This window comes from Trichosurus vulpecula, chromosome 1 (genome assembly GCF_011100635.1).
Source record: "Trichosurus vulpecula isolate mTriVul1 chromosome 1, mTriVul1.pri, whole genome shotgun sequence".
Taxonomy (NCBI): Eukaryota; Metazoa; Chordata; class Mammalia; order Diprotodontia; family Phalangeridae; genus Trichosurus; species Trichosurus vulpecula.
The window spans coordinates 499,790,565-499,811,239 of NC_050573.1; the positions used below are offsets into that span (position 1 = coordinate 499,790,565).

Here is a 20,675-nt window from a genome sequence, read left to right on the forward strand (position 1 = left end):
AAGTGCTCTATCCACTGTTACCTACCTGCCCCCAAATAGTTTTAAGATTCCAGACTGAACTGAGGAGCTGATATGAACATGCCATAAGGTCCCTGTGGAAAATTACCTGAAGGATGTGGGGGGGGAAAAAAAACTAGGGGTGAAGAGAGAAGGAACTGGGAAAGTTTTCCTTGGCCACTACAGCACTAAGACACAATCACTTTCATTCCTTAATCACTTCCAAAAACCAATTCTTAGATGGGTTAAGGTTCAGTAACTTCTCAGGCCTCTAAAACCAGGAAAACAAGACAGCCTGTAGGTAAATTACCACTACCTTAACCAGTCCTGCATTGCAAGTAAAAAAAAAACGCACCCGCCCAAAAAAGATGTTTTACCAGTCCACCCTTCAGCCTGTAAACTAACCAGTCACAACATTCTTGACTACTCCTTTAGCAAAAACTCTGCCTTGGGCAAATGAGCAAGTAGCTTTTTGGTTAAGAAGATCCTCAATGATGATTTGTGCAGTCTGTCAAGGCAAGCTGTCTCAGTGCTTCTTCGCAAACACTTCCCTAATACACCTCCCTGTCATCACAACAGTATCCCTTTCAAGGGTGTCTGAGATCCCCAGAGACATTAACTAGGAACCTATCAGTGTTGCAATTCAACCCCCACCCCCTTCCCACCCAAACAAAAAGATCCAGGGAAGTCGTCACTGTACTTCAGAAAACTTAAAGAGAGTGGATCACAGATCTAGAGGCAGAGGGATCTCAGAGTACAATCTAGTTGAATCCCCTCATTTTAGAGATGAAGAAGCTGACACCCAGGGAGATTAAGTGATATGCCCAATACCACACAGGCAGTGTCAGGGTTAACATTTGAACCCAGGTCTTCTGACTCCAGAGAGTTTTCTGTCCACTGTACCATGATGAGAAAGAGAGGGGGGGGATCCAGAGAAGAGGGGAGGCTAGGGTTAAGGGAGGGGAAGGGAGAGAGAAAAGAGAAGAGAGAGGAGAGGAGAGAAAAAAGAGAGAAGAGAAAGAAGAGAGGAGAGAAGAGAAAGAAAAGAGAAGAGAAAGGAGGAAAGAGGAGAGAGAGGAAAGGGAGGGGGAAGAGAGGAAAGAGAAGAGTGATAAGAGAGGGAAAAGAGAAAGGAGAGGAAAAGAGAGAGGAGAGAGGAGGAAATAGAGAGAGGAAAGAGAGGGAGAAGAGAGGAAAAGAGAAGAGAAGAGTGAGAAGAGAGAAAGGAGAAAAGGGAGGAAAGAGAGAAGAGAGAGGGAAGAGAGAGAGGAGAAGAGGGAGAGAATAAAGAGAGGAAAAGAGGAGAGAATAGAGAGGAGAGGAAAGGAGAAGGAGGAGGAGGAAGATGAGGAGGAGGAGGAGAAGGAGAAGGAGGAGAAGGAGGAGAAGGAGGAGAAGAAGAAGAAGAAGGAGAAGAATGGAGTGAGGGAGTGATGAAGTAGTCAGTAAGTGGAAGGTACCACTTGGCACCACAAGGATGGCTCAGGTTGGCACCATGCAGTTGGCGCTGCTCAGAGGACCTTGCCCAGGCCACCTCACACTCTGCTGCGCGGACTGGACTGAGCAGGGTCCTCAAGCAAGGGTCACCCCCCTGGGGAAGCATCCAATCAGATGGTCTGGTCGGGGTGGGGGGGGGGGGTTGGTGCCAGGGAGATGACCGAGGCACCCACTCAAAAGACGCGGCCGGGGCCTGGCACAGCTCCCCGGTCCGCCCCAGGCCCACGCCACCGCGGCTCGCGGAGTGCCCGGAGAAGGAAGGTTGGGACCGGACCAAGACGGCCCGGAGATGCAGACCCTCCACCCCCATCCCCGAAACCGCCCTAAGGGCCTTACCGAGGCACTGTCCCACCGGGGTGCTGAACGGGTTCCCCAGGAGAAACTCCATCTTGTTAGGACAGCACCGCAGGCGGCGGAGGCTCCGACCAAGCTGCCCGCCGCCGCCGCTGCCGCCGTCGCAACCACCCCCTAAGGCTCTCCCGGCCTGAGTGACACTTGCCCCCTTTCCCGAACGGTGAGCTCTGGTCTCCCTGCCCCTCCTGCCGATCTAAATCCTCATTGGACCGTGTCTCCGTAGCCTTCCACCCATTGGTCATCGACCGTCCTCCGAGAAGCCCCCATTTACCCCGCAGCCTCTGATTGGACCGCGGGGCAGGTAGGTCATTTGATCTATCTTTCTGGTCCCGGCCCCGAGCCGCGGACCCTCAATCTGATTCGCCAAAATAGTGATCTATCTGAAGGCTTCCCATAATAATTGGATTAAAAACGAGGACGTCACCACCACCTCCCGCAGAGGCGGGCCAACGAGGGCCCCGCCCTCAGAAGACAGCGATTGGAGGGAGATTTGTTTTCTCTATGACTGGTTGGTGAGAAAAGCATTTTCCCCCACCCAAAAGTTTGGGCATGTGACCAGTCAACTTTCACCTTGGAGAGTCCGTCATCGGATTTCCCCTTAGCAACCAGACAGTCGCGTTATCCTCCCCTAGCAACCGGGCAAACTTCTTTGAGGCTGCGGCGCGGCGGAGGTTAGAGCTCCGGAAGGTGAGATATCCCGAGCTGAGAACCCAGAGCGACCTTCGGGGACGGACCAAAGGGGAAGGCCGCCACAGCCTGTCCGGATCCTCGAGGACCCCGCCGGGGTCAGGGCGGAGGGTAGCCCAAATTCTAACTCCTCTCGCCCTTCCCCACCCTCCCCCTACACTGGCTGTCTCGGGATCTGGGCCTCATAGGAGTCGGTACGTGCCCACATGTCTCAGTCTCTTCGTCCATACGACGGGGACACAGGACTCTTTACCGCTTCACCCTGCATTGTCTGCCGTTTGAAAGGATCCTTGGCCCCTGGGGCAGGAAGGGGTTTTCACAACGACACGGCTGGGTCCCTATCAGTGCGAATAAAGAACGCCCTGAAGTGGTCTCATGTATTCGAATTAGCACTATTCGAACTTATAATTGTGTAAAATACGTTAATTAGTTCTAACCTAATGGGTATGCAGTGCTAATTTGAATGATACCACCACTTATTGCCTACATCTTCCCTCTCCTCTCCCCTCCCCTCCTCTTTCCTCCCCTTCTTTCTGTCTCTCTCCCTCCCCCTCTCCCTTCCATCCTTCCATCTCTCCATCCTTCCTTTTCCTTTCTCTGCCAACTTTCTACAAAAGGTCTTTATTAATGGAACAATTCTTTTTCAACAAACCCTTCTAGGGAGTTCGTTACTTTCACCAATCTGAACCTAGCTATAGGTTTCCAACTGTCCTTTCCCAGCAACAAATCTCTGAAGTGACTCGTTCAAACATTATCCTCATTTCACAGTTGGGATTCAAACCCAGAACTCGACTGACTAAATCTAATGCTTTTTCCACCCCATTTTTACTTTACTCTTTCTCTTACCTGTACCCTTAGCAATGTGCAATCCAATTCATTCCAAGATGTAACACTGGAGGTTGATGCAGAGTATGAGGGAGGCCTGCCGAAAGGGAATCAGAATGGCAGAGGAAACTCTAAATGCTCAAATGCTCACAGGCCTTACCTCCTGAGACTTAGAGGTGGGGCTTCGTCTAGTCCAGGGGTGGGGAACCTTCAGCCACCAGGCCACATGTGGCGCTTTAAGTCCTTGGGTGTAGCCTGTTAACTGAATCCAAACTTCACAGAACAAATCCCCTTAATAAAAGGATTTCTTCTTGTAAAATTTGTACTCAGTCAAAAGGCCACACACAAGGACCTAGAAGGCCACATGTGGACTCAAGGCCGCAAGTTCCCCACCCCTGGTCTAGTCCCTCATCCTCCTTTCTTTCTCCCTCCTTTTTTTTCAGATTCAAGGAAGGTTTAGCCCTAGGGGCAGCTGTTCATAATGGGTTACACTTGGTGGTTTTGAAGATAACTTAAAGTTGAGGCTCATTAAACATAAGTGAAATAATTTGCCCCAGATCTATATTGAAGCTTCCCACTACTCTTGGGAAGATTTAAGAGTTATAATAATTGTAATAAAATTTGCTCCCCTCTGTAACGATAGTGGTCCCTTGACCACCAAGTCAGAACTGAAGTGCACACTCAGACCCAAAGAAAGGACTGGGCCACAGGCAGTGGGAACAAATTCATTCATAAAAGGATAACAAGGCTAACAAACTACCATGGGAAGGGGGGAGGGGAGTGGGGTGGAGGAGAAATGGGAATCTATGAAAATACAGAGATATTTTTTGTTTAATTCTGTCTAAAAGGATGGAAGAGGGAGAAGGGAATAGGAAGTTTGGGGAAGAGAGAACATTCTACCTTAGCTTGGATTTCTCAAGTAGGAAGCATTCACCAAACCTGGGCTCATCCACAATTCTGGTCACTGCTAACTACCTGCCTCCATTGGATGAAACTTCTGCCAGTTCTAGGTGGATAACATAGTGCTGTCCCTCTCTCGCAGCCCTTTCTTGGCTCATTCTCTACCATTTTCCACGCTCAGCTGCCGCTGCCCCAAACTCCTAAGCACTACTAGGATTTGTGATGGGGGAGTGGCAGGAGGTGTAGCCGGGAGGTAGCTAGCACCTGGAAATATAAGGCGCAGCATCAAACACTCGTCCGTCTGTAACAGAACAAGAATAACTAATCTAATGTCCTAGGTAATGGTCTCAGAGCACCAAGGCACCACCACAGTACATGCAACAGACAGAACACAATGCAAAGCTTCACTCGACAGGTGCTTTGTGACTACAGGTCTAAATTATATGTAAGATATATATTACAAGCCAGGTATTAATAGCAATAATAACTACAGTCGGCCTATGCAACAACAAAATTAGCAGAACTATGAAGAGAACTAACAAAACTAAGCAAAATTAACAGAGAAATGTCATTACGATGCAGTCATAGTACCAATACAAAGCAAGGAAGCATAACAAAAATGATAAAACATAAACATACTTAAACATATGATAATTAACATTCATGTATCTTACATATATATCAATGCAGATATATATATATATATATATATATATATATATATATATATATATATATATGAAAGTATATTCAAAATACGTGCTACGTGGATAAACATTACCATTGTCCTCAGCTTCTTGCTCAACAGAGAGATGTACTGGTTGTGTCTTTAGTATTTCTGACCTTAGTCACTCCAACATACAAATCAGTATGTAGGCATGGTTCACATCGAAACATATAGGTGTGTAAAGTTGGTAGCTTTATCCCTGGTAGAATTGTATGCATTTTCAAGATAAGCCATATGCTGTCTCCACGGAGATTTTTTTGTTATGGTTAACAGTGCTTTTCACACATTCCTCAGAATGCAGTTTAAACATTTAGGGTGTGGTTCCCTTTGAAGGTGATAAGGTTTTGTTCTAGACTTCCTGATGCCACCCAAAGCTCACAGCTCTTTGGGCAATGAACTTTCAAAGGCTTTATCTACCTTGATCAGAATAGATCCTCACAGGATGTCTGTATACTGAGAAGTAATTTTATGGGATCATAGGTTTGTACCACTGCTGACTCTAAAATCAAAAGGAACTCATATGGGACCTCTGAAGATACCACAGCCTAAATCCAGAGCCTTGAACCCTTCAAGCATACTGTACTCCATAATATTTTAGCAACTATGGAAACTTTCTGGTTCTGGGTTGAATATACCAGTACATACTGTGGGAATTGAGTGAATCACACTGGTTCCATTTTGTGACTCAAATCTAGCTCAGTTCCCTTTCTGTTCAATCATGGATCTAGTCCAATTTCTGTCTTGTGAGAAAACTTTGTGCAGTTATGGGAATTGTGAGAAAACTATATTGCATTGTTCGAACCTAGCATTGCATGGTAGGGAAACAGGACCACCTCTACTTGCTGCTTAGAGACCCTTAACCAAGGACCCAGGTTATGCTGACCAGAAATCCAGTCAGATCTAAAGACTAATGTAAGGAGTTTTCTCACAATTATACATCTCAGGCAACCCATATGTCTTATCTGAAAACTGGTCCCATAGCTGTCAATCAGTTATCATTTCCATGTTCCTTTGATTGAATACAGACACTTGTGGGGAGTGGGATGCCTCTTTTTCTCATTTCAGGGAATTGTACCTGTTCACTCTCCCCTTACCAACTTAGAAAGTCCTTAATCTTTCCTCCAGTTAGGAATCAAATTTCTTAATTTTGTATCCTGGTTAACTGTATTCTTTTAATTAATTGGTCTTGTTTGATTAATTTTTTTAATGCACAAAAATCTGCTTCCCCCTGTACTTAGAGTCCAGTATCAAGCAGAGGAGGCCTTATCCCAATTTGTTAGGCAATAACATACATTGCTTAATAAATTAATACGCTCAGAAGCTCGAACCTTTGTTTCCTCAGTCATTTCATCTTCTACCTTGCCATAATACTTAGTGAAGTGGTCAGTTTCTACCAGTATGTAGTTCATGTTCTTTCTAGAGATAGGAAGTCAATGCTAAAAAGTCCCAAAGACTTGCTAGTGCTTACATTCTCAAAGCATGCATGAATTGATAGTATATTTTTTATGTACAAGCAGGCACAACTCACGCTTCTTAGTGACATCTGTAGCCATTTTGGTCCAGAAAACCTTATTTCTTACAAGCTCTAAGGATCCTTTAGTGGCATATATATATTCAAAGCTATCATGTAAAGCTTGCAGAGCTTTAGAGCAATATTCATTGGGTAGCACCAGCTGCTTCCTCACACCATACATGGGATCAGTGCAAGCTCAATGCCATATTTCATTGCATAGCTCCAACTTCTGCTATCATCTCAACAATGAAATGCCTTCAGAAAAATGGCATTTGAGCTCTTTTCTAACACTGCCTCATTTCTTGTTTTATATCTTTAGGCAGTCCTTCATCCACCATCTGATCTCTTTACCAGTAATCTACAGACAATCGAGGCAAAAAAAAAAAGTTTGTTCAATTAAGTATGGTTCATGTATGCTGCTGGCACTCGGTACAGTGAAAGTCTCAAACTTCTAGCTGTACTGACGCCTGATTGTAGTCTACTTCCACTGCTTCTTTAGGTGTTAACCACTGTACCAATGTCCTGGTACTATGGAAAAGGCATCCGTATCCAAAGGCTTGGAAACACCAAGTCTTTCCAGCTTGGTAGTTAATGCTAAATATGTAGTTGACTAGTGGGGCCACCCATCTCTGGCATGTAACTTAGCACTGATTGAGATACGTCTGCTGATGATTGACCGTTGTCAAACCATATTTGTAACTTTTCTCCTGGAAATACCACCTTAAATTTCTCAGTAATAGCCCACTTCAAAGCCAGAAAGTCCAGGTTGTGGATGGGGTAACAGTTCTCCCTGTCACTAGGTCTCTATTGGCAAATGCAGCTGATTTCATGTGACCATCACTCTTTTGGTACAGGTCTGCTCCCAAGTCCTCCAAGCTGGCATCCATATTCAGAATAAAAAGCTTGCTTGGGTTATAGGCCAGCATAAGCTAGAGCCAGTGTGTGTATGAGGCAACTGGCCAAGTCTTTGAAAGCTTATTTACATCAGTCTGTCCATCATTCTCCAAATGGCTTTGTTGGTTTTAAGACAACTTTGGGTTTTTTTGTCTTCCTGCTTCTGGGTCTCTTAAATAATATATGTTCAAATAAGGTCATTTCAGTAGCTTAACAGCAGCAGCATAGTTTTTAAATAAATTTTTTATAAGACCTGCCAAATCCAATAAAGTCCTTAGATTTCAAAGGTTCTTTGGATATGGCCAAATCAGGACCATGTCTGTCTTCCCAGAAACAGTGTTCAACAGCCTTTTAGCAGTACAGCATGACCCACATGCTTGACAGGAACTCTACAAAAATGGCACTTGTAAAATAAAAATTCTAGACCATTTTCCTCTAGACATTCCAACCTTTCATCAGATTTTCTTCTCGTTCATCTATGTCAAGAGTTGACAAACCTGCAGGCCAATTCTAGCCTGCCTGTTTTTGTGCAGCTTGCCAGCTCAGAATGATTTTTACATTTAGCTCACAGGCTGTACAAAAATAGGCAGTGGGCCATATTAGCCTATAAGCCATATAGAGTGTGCCAAGCCCGGGTCTAGAGTCTTCCCAAAGACAATTATGTCACCAGGGTACACCAACGCTTCTAGGTAGTTCATGTCTCCAAATACTTTTTCCGTCAGTCCTCGGAAGGTGGCAGGTGTTCCCAAGATGCCTTGGAGTGTATGTTCAAACTGGTAGAATCCAGCTGGAGAGATGAAAGCAGTCTTTTCTTAATCTTCCTCTGCCATAAAAACCTACTAACAGCCACTGTGCAAATCTAATAAAGAAAACCCCTGGCTGCCTAATGCCAAATCCGGGAACTTGTGAACTCCTGGCATGATACATTGGTCCACATTTTGTTGTTATTCAAAGTTTGGTAGCCAGCATACATGCATGACTTTCTATTCTTTTGAAGCAGAACAACTATGGGTAATGCATATGGGCTCTGTGATGATAGTATTCACTAACAGCTTTTTTTTCCAATGTAAAAATTTTTTATTTTTAACAATATATAGTAAAATGAGCATTTCCACATACGTAGTAGAACAAGAAAAGAGAATTTTAAATGAAACTTTTGGTCTCTATTATATACAACTTGCTTTTCTTTTTAATTATATAATAAATTCATCCTGTAGTTTTAAAAGCTATCCTGCTTTCCTGTGTTTTTTGTCCTTTCTGTTCTCTCTTCTGTGCATTTTAAAATAATATGTCTCTGATTTTTTCTTTCTTTTTTTTCTTTTCTTTTTTTTTTTTTGGCTACCTCACTATATCCTCCTTCTTCCTGATATTCCTCTTTCCCCCTCTGGTTAAAAAAAAAAGAAAAGAAAAACAGAAAAACAAAGTCTTTGTAGCAAATAGGTATGGTTAAGCAAAACAAATGTCCATGTTGGCTACCCAGAATGTATGTCTTATACTTTGAGTCTATTATCTCCCCATAAAGTGATGGGTAACATGGTTTATAGTCCTTTGGAATCATTGTTAATAATTTGATTGGTAAGATTCTCAAATCCTTAGGTTGTTTTTCTTTATAATGCTGTTGTTGTTACATAAATTGTTCTCCTGAATCTACTTACTTCACTCTGTATCAAGCTATGCAAGTTTTTGTGGGTTTCTCTGAAGTCATCCCTTTTGGTATTTCTTTTTTTAAAATTTAATTTTTTTAGTCAACAAAGTGTTTTCTTTCCACCTATCCTCCTTTTCTCCTTTCATCTCTATTTTTTTAGTTTAGTTTTTTTTTTTTTTGGATAGGGGAAGGCAAGGCAATTGGGGTTAAGTGACTTGCCCAAGGTCGCACAGCTAGTAAGTGTCAAGTGTCTGAGGTCAAATTTGAGCTCAAGTCCTTCTGACTCCAGGGCCAGTGCTCTTACTCACTGCACCACGTAGCTGCCACACCTTTTGTCATTTCTTACAGCATAATTATTTTCTATTATATTCATATACCACAGTTTACTTAGGCATTTCCAATTGACAGATACCTCCTTTATTTCCAGTTTTTTGCTAGTGCTAAAAGAGCTATATAAATATTTTTGTACAGATGGATCTTTTCACCCTTTCTTTAATCTCCTTGGGGTAGTGGTATCACTGGGTCAAAAGGTATGTACAGTTTGGTAACTGTGGGAGCATAGTTCCAAATTGATTTCCAGAATGACTGGGTCATTTCACAGCTCCAACAGTACATTAGTGGGCCTCTTTTCCTTCAGTCCCTTCAACAATTGTCATTTTCCGTCTTTGTCATCTTTGCCTCTCTGATACACATGAGGTGGAACCTCAGGGTTGCTTTAATTTGCATTTCTTTAATTATTAGTGAGTTAGAACAATTTTTCATGTGGTTGTGGGTAACTTGGACTTCTTCCATTGGAAACTTCCTGTTCATATCCTTTGACCATTGAGGAATAGATCTTACTCTTATAAATTTGAGTCAGTTCTTGGATATCAGACCATTATCAGAAAATTTTCTTATTTCCCTTCTAATTTTAAAGGCATTGATCTTACTAATGTAAAAAATGTTTAATTTTATATAATAAAAACTGTCCATTTTATCTTCTGTGATCCTTTCTAACCCTTGTTTTTTTTTTTTTTGATCAACTTTGCCTTTACCCATAGATCTGAAAGGTAATTTTTCTTTGCTTCTCTAATTTTTTTTATGATGTCACCTTTTGTGCTTAAGTCATATATACATTTGGAGTTTATCTTGTTACAAGGTATGAGATAGTGTTCTATACCTAATTTCTATCAGATGGCTTTCCAGTTTCCCCTGCAATTTTTGTCACATAGTACAAAATCCTCACCCCAGGAGCTGGAGTTTTTAGGTCACTTGCTTCTGTACATTGGGTAATTTTTCCACTGATTGACATCTCTGTTTTTCTAATCATACCAGTTTTGATGCTTACTGCAGTCTGGTATAGTTTGAGATCTGGTCCTGTGATGCTCTCTTCCTCCTTGAGATTCTTGACTTTTTGTTCCTCCAGATGAACTTCATTATTATTTTCTAGCTCTATAAAATAATCCTTTGGTAGTTTAGTATAATACTAAATAAGTTAATTTATTTAGGTAGTATTACCTTTTTTTATAGTATTAGCTTGACCTGCTTGTGAGCAATTAATGATTCTTAAATTATTTAGGTCTGCCTTTTCTTTTTGTAAAGAGGATTTTGTAGTTGTATCATGAAATTCCTGAATGTGTCTGTTTCCCAAATATTTTTCTATTCTGGAGTATTTTGAACTGTTTTCTTTCTGCCTCTTTCTGTTGGGTTTGGCTGGTAATATAGAAAAATGCTAAAAATATGTGTAGGTTTACTTTATAGCCTGAAAGTTTACTAGCTGTTAATTGTTTCAATTACTTTAATTAACTTTTTGGACATTCTGTAGATAGGCCATCATATCAGCTACTAACAGTGATAGTTCAGTTTGCTTTTCGCCTGTCTCTTGATTTATTTATTTTTATCTTATTGCAATAGCGAACATTTCTAGGACTATGTTAAATGGCAATGGCAAAAATTAGCGTTCTTGCTTTACCTCTGGTATGATTGGAAAGGCTTCTAATTTCTCTCCATTACATATAATGTTGGCTCTGCATTTTGGAAAGATACTATTTAGCAAATTAAGGGAAAGTGCATTATTCCTATGCTTTTTGTATGATTACTGCTGTGTAGTATACTACATAGAGTCTGTTATGTTTATACTTTTAATTAGATTGAACGAACCATACATTCCTAGTATGACTTCAACTTGTTCATAGTATATAATATTTTAATATGTTCTTATGAGTTCTTTGCTAATGCTTTATTTAATATTTTTGTTGCTTTTGATTAGATTGATTTTCATTAGAGTTGTTCATATATCCTTTTCTTTTCTCTGCTTTATCTCTTCTTGGTTTAGGTGTCAAGGTCATATTTATGAAGTATAAGGAGTTGGAAAGCATCCCTTCATTTCTTCTTTTTACAAACAATTTATGTGTTATTGGAACTAATTGTTCTTTGAATGCTGTTAATCCATTTGGCCTTGGGATCTTTTTCTTTGGAAATTTATTTATGGTTTGTTCAATTTGCTTTTCCTAATGCTGAGTTATTTAAATAATTGATTTCTTTCTTTAATATGAATATTATATTTTTTATAAATATCCATTTCATCCCTGTTATCAGTTATAGCACGCAAAATGCTTCTGAGACTTTATTTCATCTTCAGTTGTTGTGAATCTTTGTCTTAATTTTTAAATTCAATTTTCTTTTCCTCTCAAAAAAAGATTAGCTAATTGTTTTTCTTTTAGTTTAAAAATCTTAGTTTTATTTATCAATTTAATGATTTTTCTTTCAATTTCTAAAATCTTTTTTTTTGATTTTCAGAATTTCTATTTTTGACTTGCTGCATTTCTAGGGTTTGTTGTTATTTTATTTTTGCAGGAGGGGAGAGGTGCATGCCAAAGTTATTGAGCTATTCATTCCTTCTTTTGTTGATGAAAGCATTTAGAGACAGAAATTTTTCCCTAAAGATTGCTTTTGCTGCATCCCATGATTTTTGGTATGTTTTCTCCTTTTCCTTTACTTCGGTGAAATTTTTTATTCTTTCTATGATTTGTTCTTTGACCCACCAATTCTTTAGACCCAAATTATTTAGGCTTCAATTAATTTGTAATTCTTTCTTTAGAGGCCCTTTACTAAATATTTTTTCATTCCATCATCAGTAAAGTGTATATTTAGCATTTCCATTTTTGTGCATTTGTTTGTGAGATTTTTTTTAAGTCAGTATGAGAACAAATTTTGTAAGGGCACCACACAAATAATCCCAGAAATTTATCATAGCTAATTTTCTAAAATTCTATTCAGTTCCTTAATTTTTTTCTTGTTTCTTGTTTTTGTTACATTTATCTAGATTTGAAAGAGCTACACTGAGGCCTTCATTGCAGTTTTGTAGTCAACTTATTTCTGTAATTTGGTTAACTTTTCCTTTAAGAATTTAGAGGCAATGCCATTTGGTGCATATATATACTAAGTGTTGATATTGACTTATTATCTGTTTTCTTTTTTATTATACCTAGTTTTTAGAGTAGCCTTGTCAGAAGGCATGATATTTATTCATATTTTTTTAGTTGACCTGAGGCATAATTGATTTTTCTAGTTTTTGAAAAACATTTTAATTTATTTATTTTTAATGTTCTATTCTTTTTTAATTTTGAGTTCCAAATTCTTTCTCTTCCTTCCACCCCCTCCTTCACCAACCGAGAAGGCAAGTAATATGATATCAATTCTACATGTGAAATCAAGGACATAATAGATTCTACCACAGCCCCTCATATTCACTTTGTGTGAATCTTTATGTTTTAAGCACATTTCTTGTAAACCTTTGCTTTCTTTTTTTTGTTTGGTTTTTGGGGGGGGACAGGGCAGTTGGGGTTAAGTGACTTGCCCAAGGTCACACAGCTAGTACATGTGTCAAGTGTCTGAAGCCAGATTTGAACTCAGGTCCTCCTGACTCCAGGGTGGTGCTCTACTCACTGCACCACCTAGCTGTCCCTAAACCTTTGCTTTCTAATCCATTCTGCTATCCTTCTCTGTTTTGGGGGGTCAGTTCATCCCATTCAGAGTTTATAGTTATGGTTGTTAATTGTGTACTTCCCTTCATCCTGTCCTCTTATACTTTTCCCTGTCTTTATAAAATGGATAAATAAAAGAAATTTGCCTAACACTCCTGATCTGTGATTGAAGTGATCTTTTTCTGCTGTTCTGCCCCTCCTTTCTTCTTCCTTCTTCATGAACTCTGGTCACAAGTTTTTACTCTTTCTTTCCTTTCAATCCCACTTTTATGCGCCCCACTCCAATGCTGGAACTGGTTTTGTTTTTGACTGCTCCCTCACATAGCTTTCTGTCCTCTCAAACTCCTTTTCCTCTCTCCCTCTGTCCCCAATTATTTCCCTTTGAGTTTAATGTTCTTTTACCCCATGCTGTGTGTGTGTGTGTATGTGCGTCTGTGTGTTCAACCATCTTTTGTCCATTTAAGTTGAAAGTTAATAAGATGGTCATTCCTCCATCTCTACTTTCATGTATACACTCTTCATTTTACGTACCCCTATTATGTGAAATGGTGCTCTTCCTTTCTTTCCTCTCCCTTTCCTCCCCAGTATAGTCCCTTTTCCTTATCCTCCTAAAACAAAATTGCCTTTAGGCCTCCCTGTTGGCATGTGAACAATTTATAATAACATAGTCTTTTCCTAATGATCAAATGTATTTTCCTTTCTGTGCTTCTATTGACTCCTGGGTTTGAATTTCAAAATGTCTAATTTGTTCTGGCCTTTCCACCAGGAGTCAGTCAGTTAATAAACATTTATTAAGTGCCTATTATGTGCCAGATACTGTGCTAATCTCTGGGGATACAGATTAGGAAAAAGCAGTCCCTGCCCTTAAGGGGAAGACAGCATACAGAAGAAAACTGAAAAGTGGGGAAGGGTGGGAAAAGAGGTGCCTAGCTTGGGGCCCTGGTGGAGTCCAGTCTAAGGAGTGCAGCTGGTAGGAAATGAGGCGTTGGCTGGTCTGTGAACCCTCTTTAAATGGAAAGAGTTCTTTGCTGTGTCCCCCAGCCCTCCAATCAGAGGGACAGAGGGTACTGATGAAGTACCAAACCTGAGGCAATCTTTTAGGATGACGAATTAGCTGGTGAAGACGTTTTCTGGGAGCATGATGACAATGGGGTCCAAATCCAAAGAGTACAGATATGGGAAATTAAGGTTTTCATCAGAAATGCTTGAAAGTCCTCTATTTCATTAAAAGTTGAATCATTTTTCAGTCATGTCCAGTTCTTCGCAATCCCGTTTGTGGTTTTCTTGGCAAAGAGGTTTGTCATTTCCTTCCCCAGCTCATTTTGCAGATGAGAAAACTCAGGTAAACAGCGTTAAGTGACTTGCCTAGAGTAACATAGCTAGCAAGGGTCCGAGGCCAAATTTGAACTTGGGTCTTCTTGACTCCAGGCCTAGCACTCTACTCACTGGGTCGCCTAGCCTCCCACACTGCCTGGAGGAGATTCCCTTTAGTGTAGGCAGCTTAGATTGATGGGATCGACTTTTTGGTTAACCAAGTTTCTCTGGAAAATGGGTGATGGGTGTGGTTACAAGGGTGGGGGGGGGGGTATAAGTCACAATGTAAAGGTTGAGTTACAAGTCACAAGAGTAGAATCTTGACCCAGGTGACCTGAGGTGACCTGAGTGAACTTGCAAGAAGAAGGAATTTAGGTACATAACATTTTGTTAAGTCTTAACAAAATAGGATAAAAAAGATCAGTTTTCAATTTCATACTGAGCTTATTGACCCCTTTTCTAGCTATTTCTGTAATTTGTCCAACCCGAATACTAAGTCAGAGGACTGCAACCCTCAATATGAAATGTAGATGTCATAAATATAGAATGTTTGCTTTGGTGTTTACCCCCCTGTAATGTTAATGGAATAGGAAGATCTTCCCTGTCCATTAATAGGTCTATGTGACCACATGTGTTCAATCACGCATGTCTTACTGCTTTGAGCTCCAGCTCAGCTCTGATACATTCTGAGTCACATGGAGCCCATTGGGGGAGGGAACTTGCTTAAAGGGGAAGCTTGCTTACAAGGGAGGCTTGCTTGTAGGAAAGCTTTCACACCTTTCGATACTAAGCTAATTAGGCATAGAGTCAGGAGGGTTGTGATGCCTTCTGGCTCTGAGAAGTGTGTATATATATTCTGAGGTTGATATTTTTCTTTGGGGGGTTCACTTATGAGAAGGACCCTTTGGTTCCCTGGATGGGACTCTGAGTAGCTGTTTGTTCAGAGCCCCTCGACTACTCAGATATATCTGTGTTCCCCTGACCTAGTGGTGTATGAAGGTGGTTGTGTTACCTTGTTCAGACAGTTGGAGCCCTGTCTGTTGGTCTTTGTGCTAATTTCTTGGCTTGTATTTTCACTGCTTGTATTTTCTCTGAGTTCAGGGTGCTGACCTTTCCCTCGAACTAGTGAATGTAATTAAAGCAAGATTGTTGACCCCTTTAAAGATTGTCTTTCCTTTAAAAGCAGATCAAAGAACCTGTGCTAGCAGGCCATCTGGTATGTGCCAGGGTGCTTGCTGTTATACCCCCAAGCATTATTTTTATAAATAAATTTGATGTGCTATATCTGGGTTATCAGGCAGGCCCCTTAAAAGTTTTTCCACTGAAGTATTATCCTGTTCTTCTATGGGAAGCCATCCAATTCTGTAATGCTGCTGACACCTTTATAATCCATGTTTTCATGATTATTCCCCAGTGGGGCATGGGTCATCTCCTTGAGAACATTCTTAATTTTGGTCTGGGGTGTTTTCTGCCGTAACATATCCAGTCCTATGCCTGCCATCAGCCGAGGTTTTTCTGCCTGATCAAATGGATCTTCCCCTCCTACCATGTTTATATGAGATTTTTCATACATTTCAGTGGACTTCTTCACCTTCTCAAATTCAAGTGAGGTTTCTCCATATGATTCAGGGGAACTGGCCCTACTCTTTCAATCCTATCTATGAAGTACTAGTCATCCATTTCCCACTGATATGTTTTTAGCTTTGGGCCATCTCCTGGCCATCACAGTGCTATCTGATTTAGGAAAGCTATTCCTTCAGAGCTGTCTAGGCATAAATAGAAATAACCACTCTGGTTGCAGAGATGTAGAACCAACATCACTTACATATGAATATCTTGTTATTGCTGGCAAAGATCCTCCCTCTGTGGAGATGACAAACCAAGTGTAGGTCCAAGCATGGACCTCCCGTGTTGTGCTATTATCATTTCCATTCATTAATGTCATAAATTTCTTAGGAACAATGGTGGAGGCATGTGAACCATTACCTGGGTACTGTTCCTTTTCCTGATTTTGTCTGGTCTTCTTAAATGGTCAGTGTGTTCTGATAGTAAACCAAGCATCTCCTTGGGTTGTGCTCACTCCTTGAACAACAACCATCTTGCAGTCTCCCATCTTCTTTCCTTGGTCCTTCAGAGCTTTTAAACCATCCTTACTCTTATATGTTTGTTTGGTCTACTTCAAGAATTAATCCACACCCCAAATGTGACAATGTTCACACCTCAGATGTGACAATAATTTCCAAATACCACCTACCTGTATTCATCATATTATCAAACAGCAATAAAACAACTGGCCAAGCCAATTAGTAAATGATAGCAGTGCCAATTAGAAGCAATGACAGCTAGCAACAGTAATTATCAGTGAATTATCAGCAAGGTGAACATGTATGTAAACAACTAAAATTAGGCAATCATAAAAACAACTGGTATTCTCATTAGCCTTGTCAAATGACAAGCATTAATATTCATGACTGATCAAGTAGCACATCAGTTTCGGTTCAATGGAGTTAACTCAAATAAAATTTGAAAGCCATTTAATTCTAAAAAAATTTTTTGGAAGAAATGAAAGAAAAAAGAGACCATACACACACACACACACACACACATACACACACACATAGAGAAATATTCTAATGGTGGCTTCAGTGGGAAAGAGGAAGGTAAAATATTATCCATTGCTTATCCAAGTTGAAAATGGAAGAGGGAATCAGTAAAATATGAAATTAAAGTTAAAAGAACATCCAATATGCTACAATATGCTATAATTCTTCTGAAAATTAGCCAGTGTTTGTGTAAAGTCAACTCAAAGTATAAAAGAAAAAAAATGAAATGATGAAATGTTAAAATGAAAATCCTGAGGAGGGAAAAAATCATTAGAACAAAATGAAAATCTTTGTAATAATAAATAAAGAATAATAAATTCTTGATCAATATTATTCAAGTCATCCTGTTTAAAAGAAGTAAAGGAAAAACTAATTGGAATGATTTAAAATTTTAAAAATTAATCCTAGAATAAATTCCCCACTTGTCTGAATGGATAGATGGATGGATGGATGAATAAAAAACCATTTATTAAGCATTTACCATATGCTATATATTGTGTTAAATATCGAGAAAGAAGTACAAACAAAACAGTCTCTGCCTTCAAGGTACCTGCTTTCTAATGGGGGGGGAGCCCTAGAAAGGGGGCAGGGCATGCTCACACTAACCTGGTGCCAGGTAAGATACAGGTGAAAGTTTGCCTATCAGAGCACGGAGCCATAGGGGGCGGAGCCATAGGGGGCAGAGCCCCCCCCCCCCCCACACTTTGTACTCCCCCAGTGGGAGGGAATCATGAGTATTACCTGAGAGTGTGCTAGGTTCGACTCTGGAGCAGCCTCACAGACCTCACCCACTGGGCAGCTGGTGCGGTTTTAGCCCAGGGCCTTTGCCCATAATGAGCTCCATCAGCAGTTGCATGATATGATGGTTTAGGTTCTTTTAGTATTAAGGGAAATAATTTGCTCCAGATCCACTTGGAGGCCTCCCTCCAGTCTTGGGGAGATTCACACGAGTTACAAAAATGGTTATAAAATTGACTTACCCCAAGGCAGTCACCTGGCCACCAAGCCAGAACTAGAAGATTCCCACTTAAATACTTTCCAAAATTTTAGAAATTCCTTGAAGTCATCCTCCCAGATATATTCTGATACAAAGTAAGCAGAAAAACCTGCTGACCAGCAGAATAAACTTCAAAAGAACGGAGGTGATAAACTACAATGGTAGGGAGGGGGAGGGAATGGAAAACTAGGAAAAGATATTTTTTTGTTGTTGTTGTTGAACTCTGACTAAAGAAATGGTAGAGAGGAGAGAAAATCTGTACCAAGTCTTGAATTCCTGAGCTAGGGAGCATTCATAAGTTTGTAGGTATGGGAATCCCAAGAAATGTTTCCTCCATATTTTCCTGGCAAAAAAAAAAAGTGGGGGAAGAGGGAAACCACATTTCTCAAGATGAGGTCTTTAGCACTGGTCTAACTTCTGAAGATATTCACCAGGAGATCCTCTGATCTTTGTTGGTAATTTTCTTTCCAGTGTCAGGAAACTAACCATCATTATTATGGATTTGTGATTTCATTGATTTGGGTATTCCTTATATCAGGTATTGATCCACTACTCATCTTGTCAATTCTTTTTCACGTGTTCCCTCCTCAGAATATCTACCCATTGTGCTGGGGTCCTTCTTCTGGGTCTTTTAACACTCCATAGGTGTGTAACATGGACTTCCCTTGCTCTTGCTACATTATAGGCCCATCTAATTTAATTAGGTATTGTAATTTTCATATCCAAATTATGGTTAAAAGCTGGAAATCATCTCTTCTTGCAGAGGGAACTAACCAGAGGGGGAAGCAACTTGCCCCAAATTGTAGTTTCTCAAGAAATTTCAGAATTTATTTAATACTGTATAAGTGGGCTCATTAGATGACTAACTGTACTGTTACCTTCCCCATCTCCCAAATAGGAGTTCTAAGCACCAGCTCTCTGCTCTATCTACAGTCAAGTCTGCAACAGGTCACAGGTAAATTTCTAGTATGTTACATAACATTTTAAGTAGTAGTTCTTCCTCCCCCCCCGCAAAAAAGTAAATAAATAATAAAATAATTATTGTTCCATTCTTTAAGGTAACTAAGATTGGAAGATGATTCGGTTATATGATACCATAGAGCCAAATGTGATTGATGAAGAGTTGCTTAAATTGGCTGTGGAAGAACAGGGGCCTCAAGAAGCAGCAGGACAAGTAGCCAAACAGGAGGGCATTAATTTCAAAGATGTCAAGAGTCTGCAGCTGGATTTTCAAAGTGAGTAGCGTATATGTGTGTGTGTGTGTGTGTGTGTCCGTGTGTGTGTCTGTGTGTGTGTGTGTGTGTGTCTGTGTCTGCGTGTGTATTTGGTCTTGTTTTGTTCTGTTCAGGTTTTATTAATGTCTTTTTTTTTAACACCACTGTAGGCTTTACGTAAGGAACCTAAACTCCAAATAAAATATAGTTGTAGAATAATTTCCAGTTAGCTATGTCATACTTTGGTGTTTCACTTATAATGATGGCTGCTAGACTTAGGCCAAGATCAGAATCTCCCTGGATATGAAGATATTGGAATAATGTTCATTTTTTAAAAAAAACTATAAGCATTTTGCAAAAAGGATCAGTGAAACTATTGTTTGAATATCAGTGGAATTCTTGGTGATGAATGAGAAGAGAGTGACTGACTCAAATATAAGTATTTCCTAATTTGCATGTAAGGAAGGAGACTAAGTATAAGGAGAAGTCTGCTGTAGAATGTGGGTCAAAGGGAGGCAAAATAGACGACTTGAGCCTCTTCTCCTCCCGCTTTTCTCCAAGGAAGACTTTCATTCCTGCCAGGATGGGGAAGTAGAAAGTTGGGGCCAGAGGCCACAACTCTGCTTTCCTTAGAGAGCCAAGCTTTGGGCAGGAGTTAGTTACATTACACATATGATAAACCTGTTACAGCATTAACAACAACTGGTTTTAAAAGACTGTATGAATGACAAAGTGACAAATAATTACTAAGAGATGTCTAGAAACAACAACATTGCTCTTTGCACCTCATCTGAGAATTAAGAAAATCCAAGGAATGGAGTTTTCAAAGTCTTCAGTTTGATATTACTGAATTTAGGTATACCTTCTAAAGGCTTGGCCACCTGGGGCCTCTGACAATAACAGAACATTATGAAAGGTAGATTATGGGTCAGTTCAGTTCAGCAAATATTTGTTATGTACCTACTATGTGGGAGGTACAAGTCTGACCCACTTAACACTTAAAATAAGTGAAATAAATATAAAATAAACTGAGACATAACATTCCAAGCATGATCAATTTATAAATGAAGCACAAATTTACCAATAAATAAGACCTCAAATGAGGGGCACAGTTCTCTTTTATAGGTTTTGGGGAGTACAGAACAAAAACCAGAAGAGGGTAGGTGACCTCATGGGGTTGAGAACAACATGACTGGTTACATAGCTGAGGCATGGGGAACAATATGATTGGTTGGAAGTCTGGCAATGAGAGGCTAGCAGCAACCCCTTCCTTCCCCCTTGTGACTAAGAAGTGTTCAATGTTTGAGTGAACCCAGACTTTTTGCACAACAAACCGGACATCCTTGAAGGATAGCTTGGTGGTGTAAAGATATTAGGCCTGACTCCCCTGTGGCAAACCACGCTCCCCAAGGTTAGCTAAATTCCTTAAGGCAAGAATAGAACAGTGATTAGCAAGAGAACTGGATTTCTAAACTTAACTCATTACAGGCCAGCTGAATACTGAACTAAGTTCAGAGATGGAGACCCAAGACTAAAGCAGTTA

The 20,675-nt window shown here is 40.3% G+C and overlaps 2 protein-coding genes across 4 annotated transcripts in view; one reads left to right on the forward strand and one right to left on the reverse strand.

The window, feature by feature from the left end:
- Positions 1–2,399, reverse strand: part of TOM1L2 (target of myb1 like 2 membrane trafficking protein) — a 142,684-nt gene extending 140,285 nt beyond the window's left edge. Inside the window, exon 1 of one of the 3 annotated variants that reach the window (XM_036739690.1) lies at positions 1,831–2,399. In XM_036739690.1, the coding sequence (XP_036595585.1) occupies positions 1,831–1,882 (52 nt within the window). In that variant the 5' untranslated portion in view covers positions 1,883–2,399. The remainder of the gene's footprint in view (positions 1–1,830) is intronic. The other 2 variants (XM_036739696.1, XM_036739685.1) reach the window with 2 other exon arrangements.
- An 85-nt stretch (positions 2,400–2,484) lies between these two features.
- Positions 2,485–20,675, forward strand: part of DRC3 (dynein regulatory complex subunit 3) — a 104,022-nt gene continuing 85,831 nt past the window's right edge. Inside the window, exons 1-3 of the mRNA XM_036739705.1 lie at positions 2,485–2,535; positions 18,817–18,873; positions 18,977–19,153. Of these exons, the coding sequence (XP_036595600.1) occupies positions 18,994–19,153 (160 nt within the window). The 5' untranslated portion in view covers positions 2,485–2,535; positions 18,817–18,873; positions 18,977–18,993. The remainder of the gene's footprint in view (positions 2,536–18,816; positions 18,874–18,976; positions 19,154–20,675) is intronic.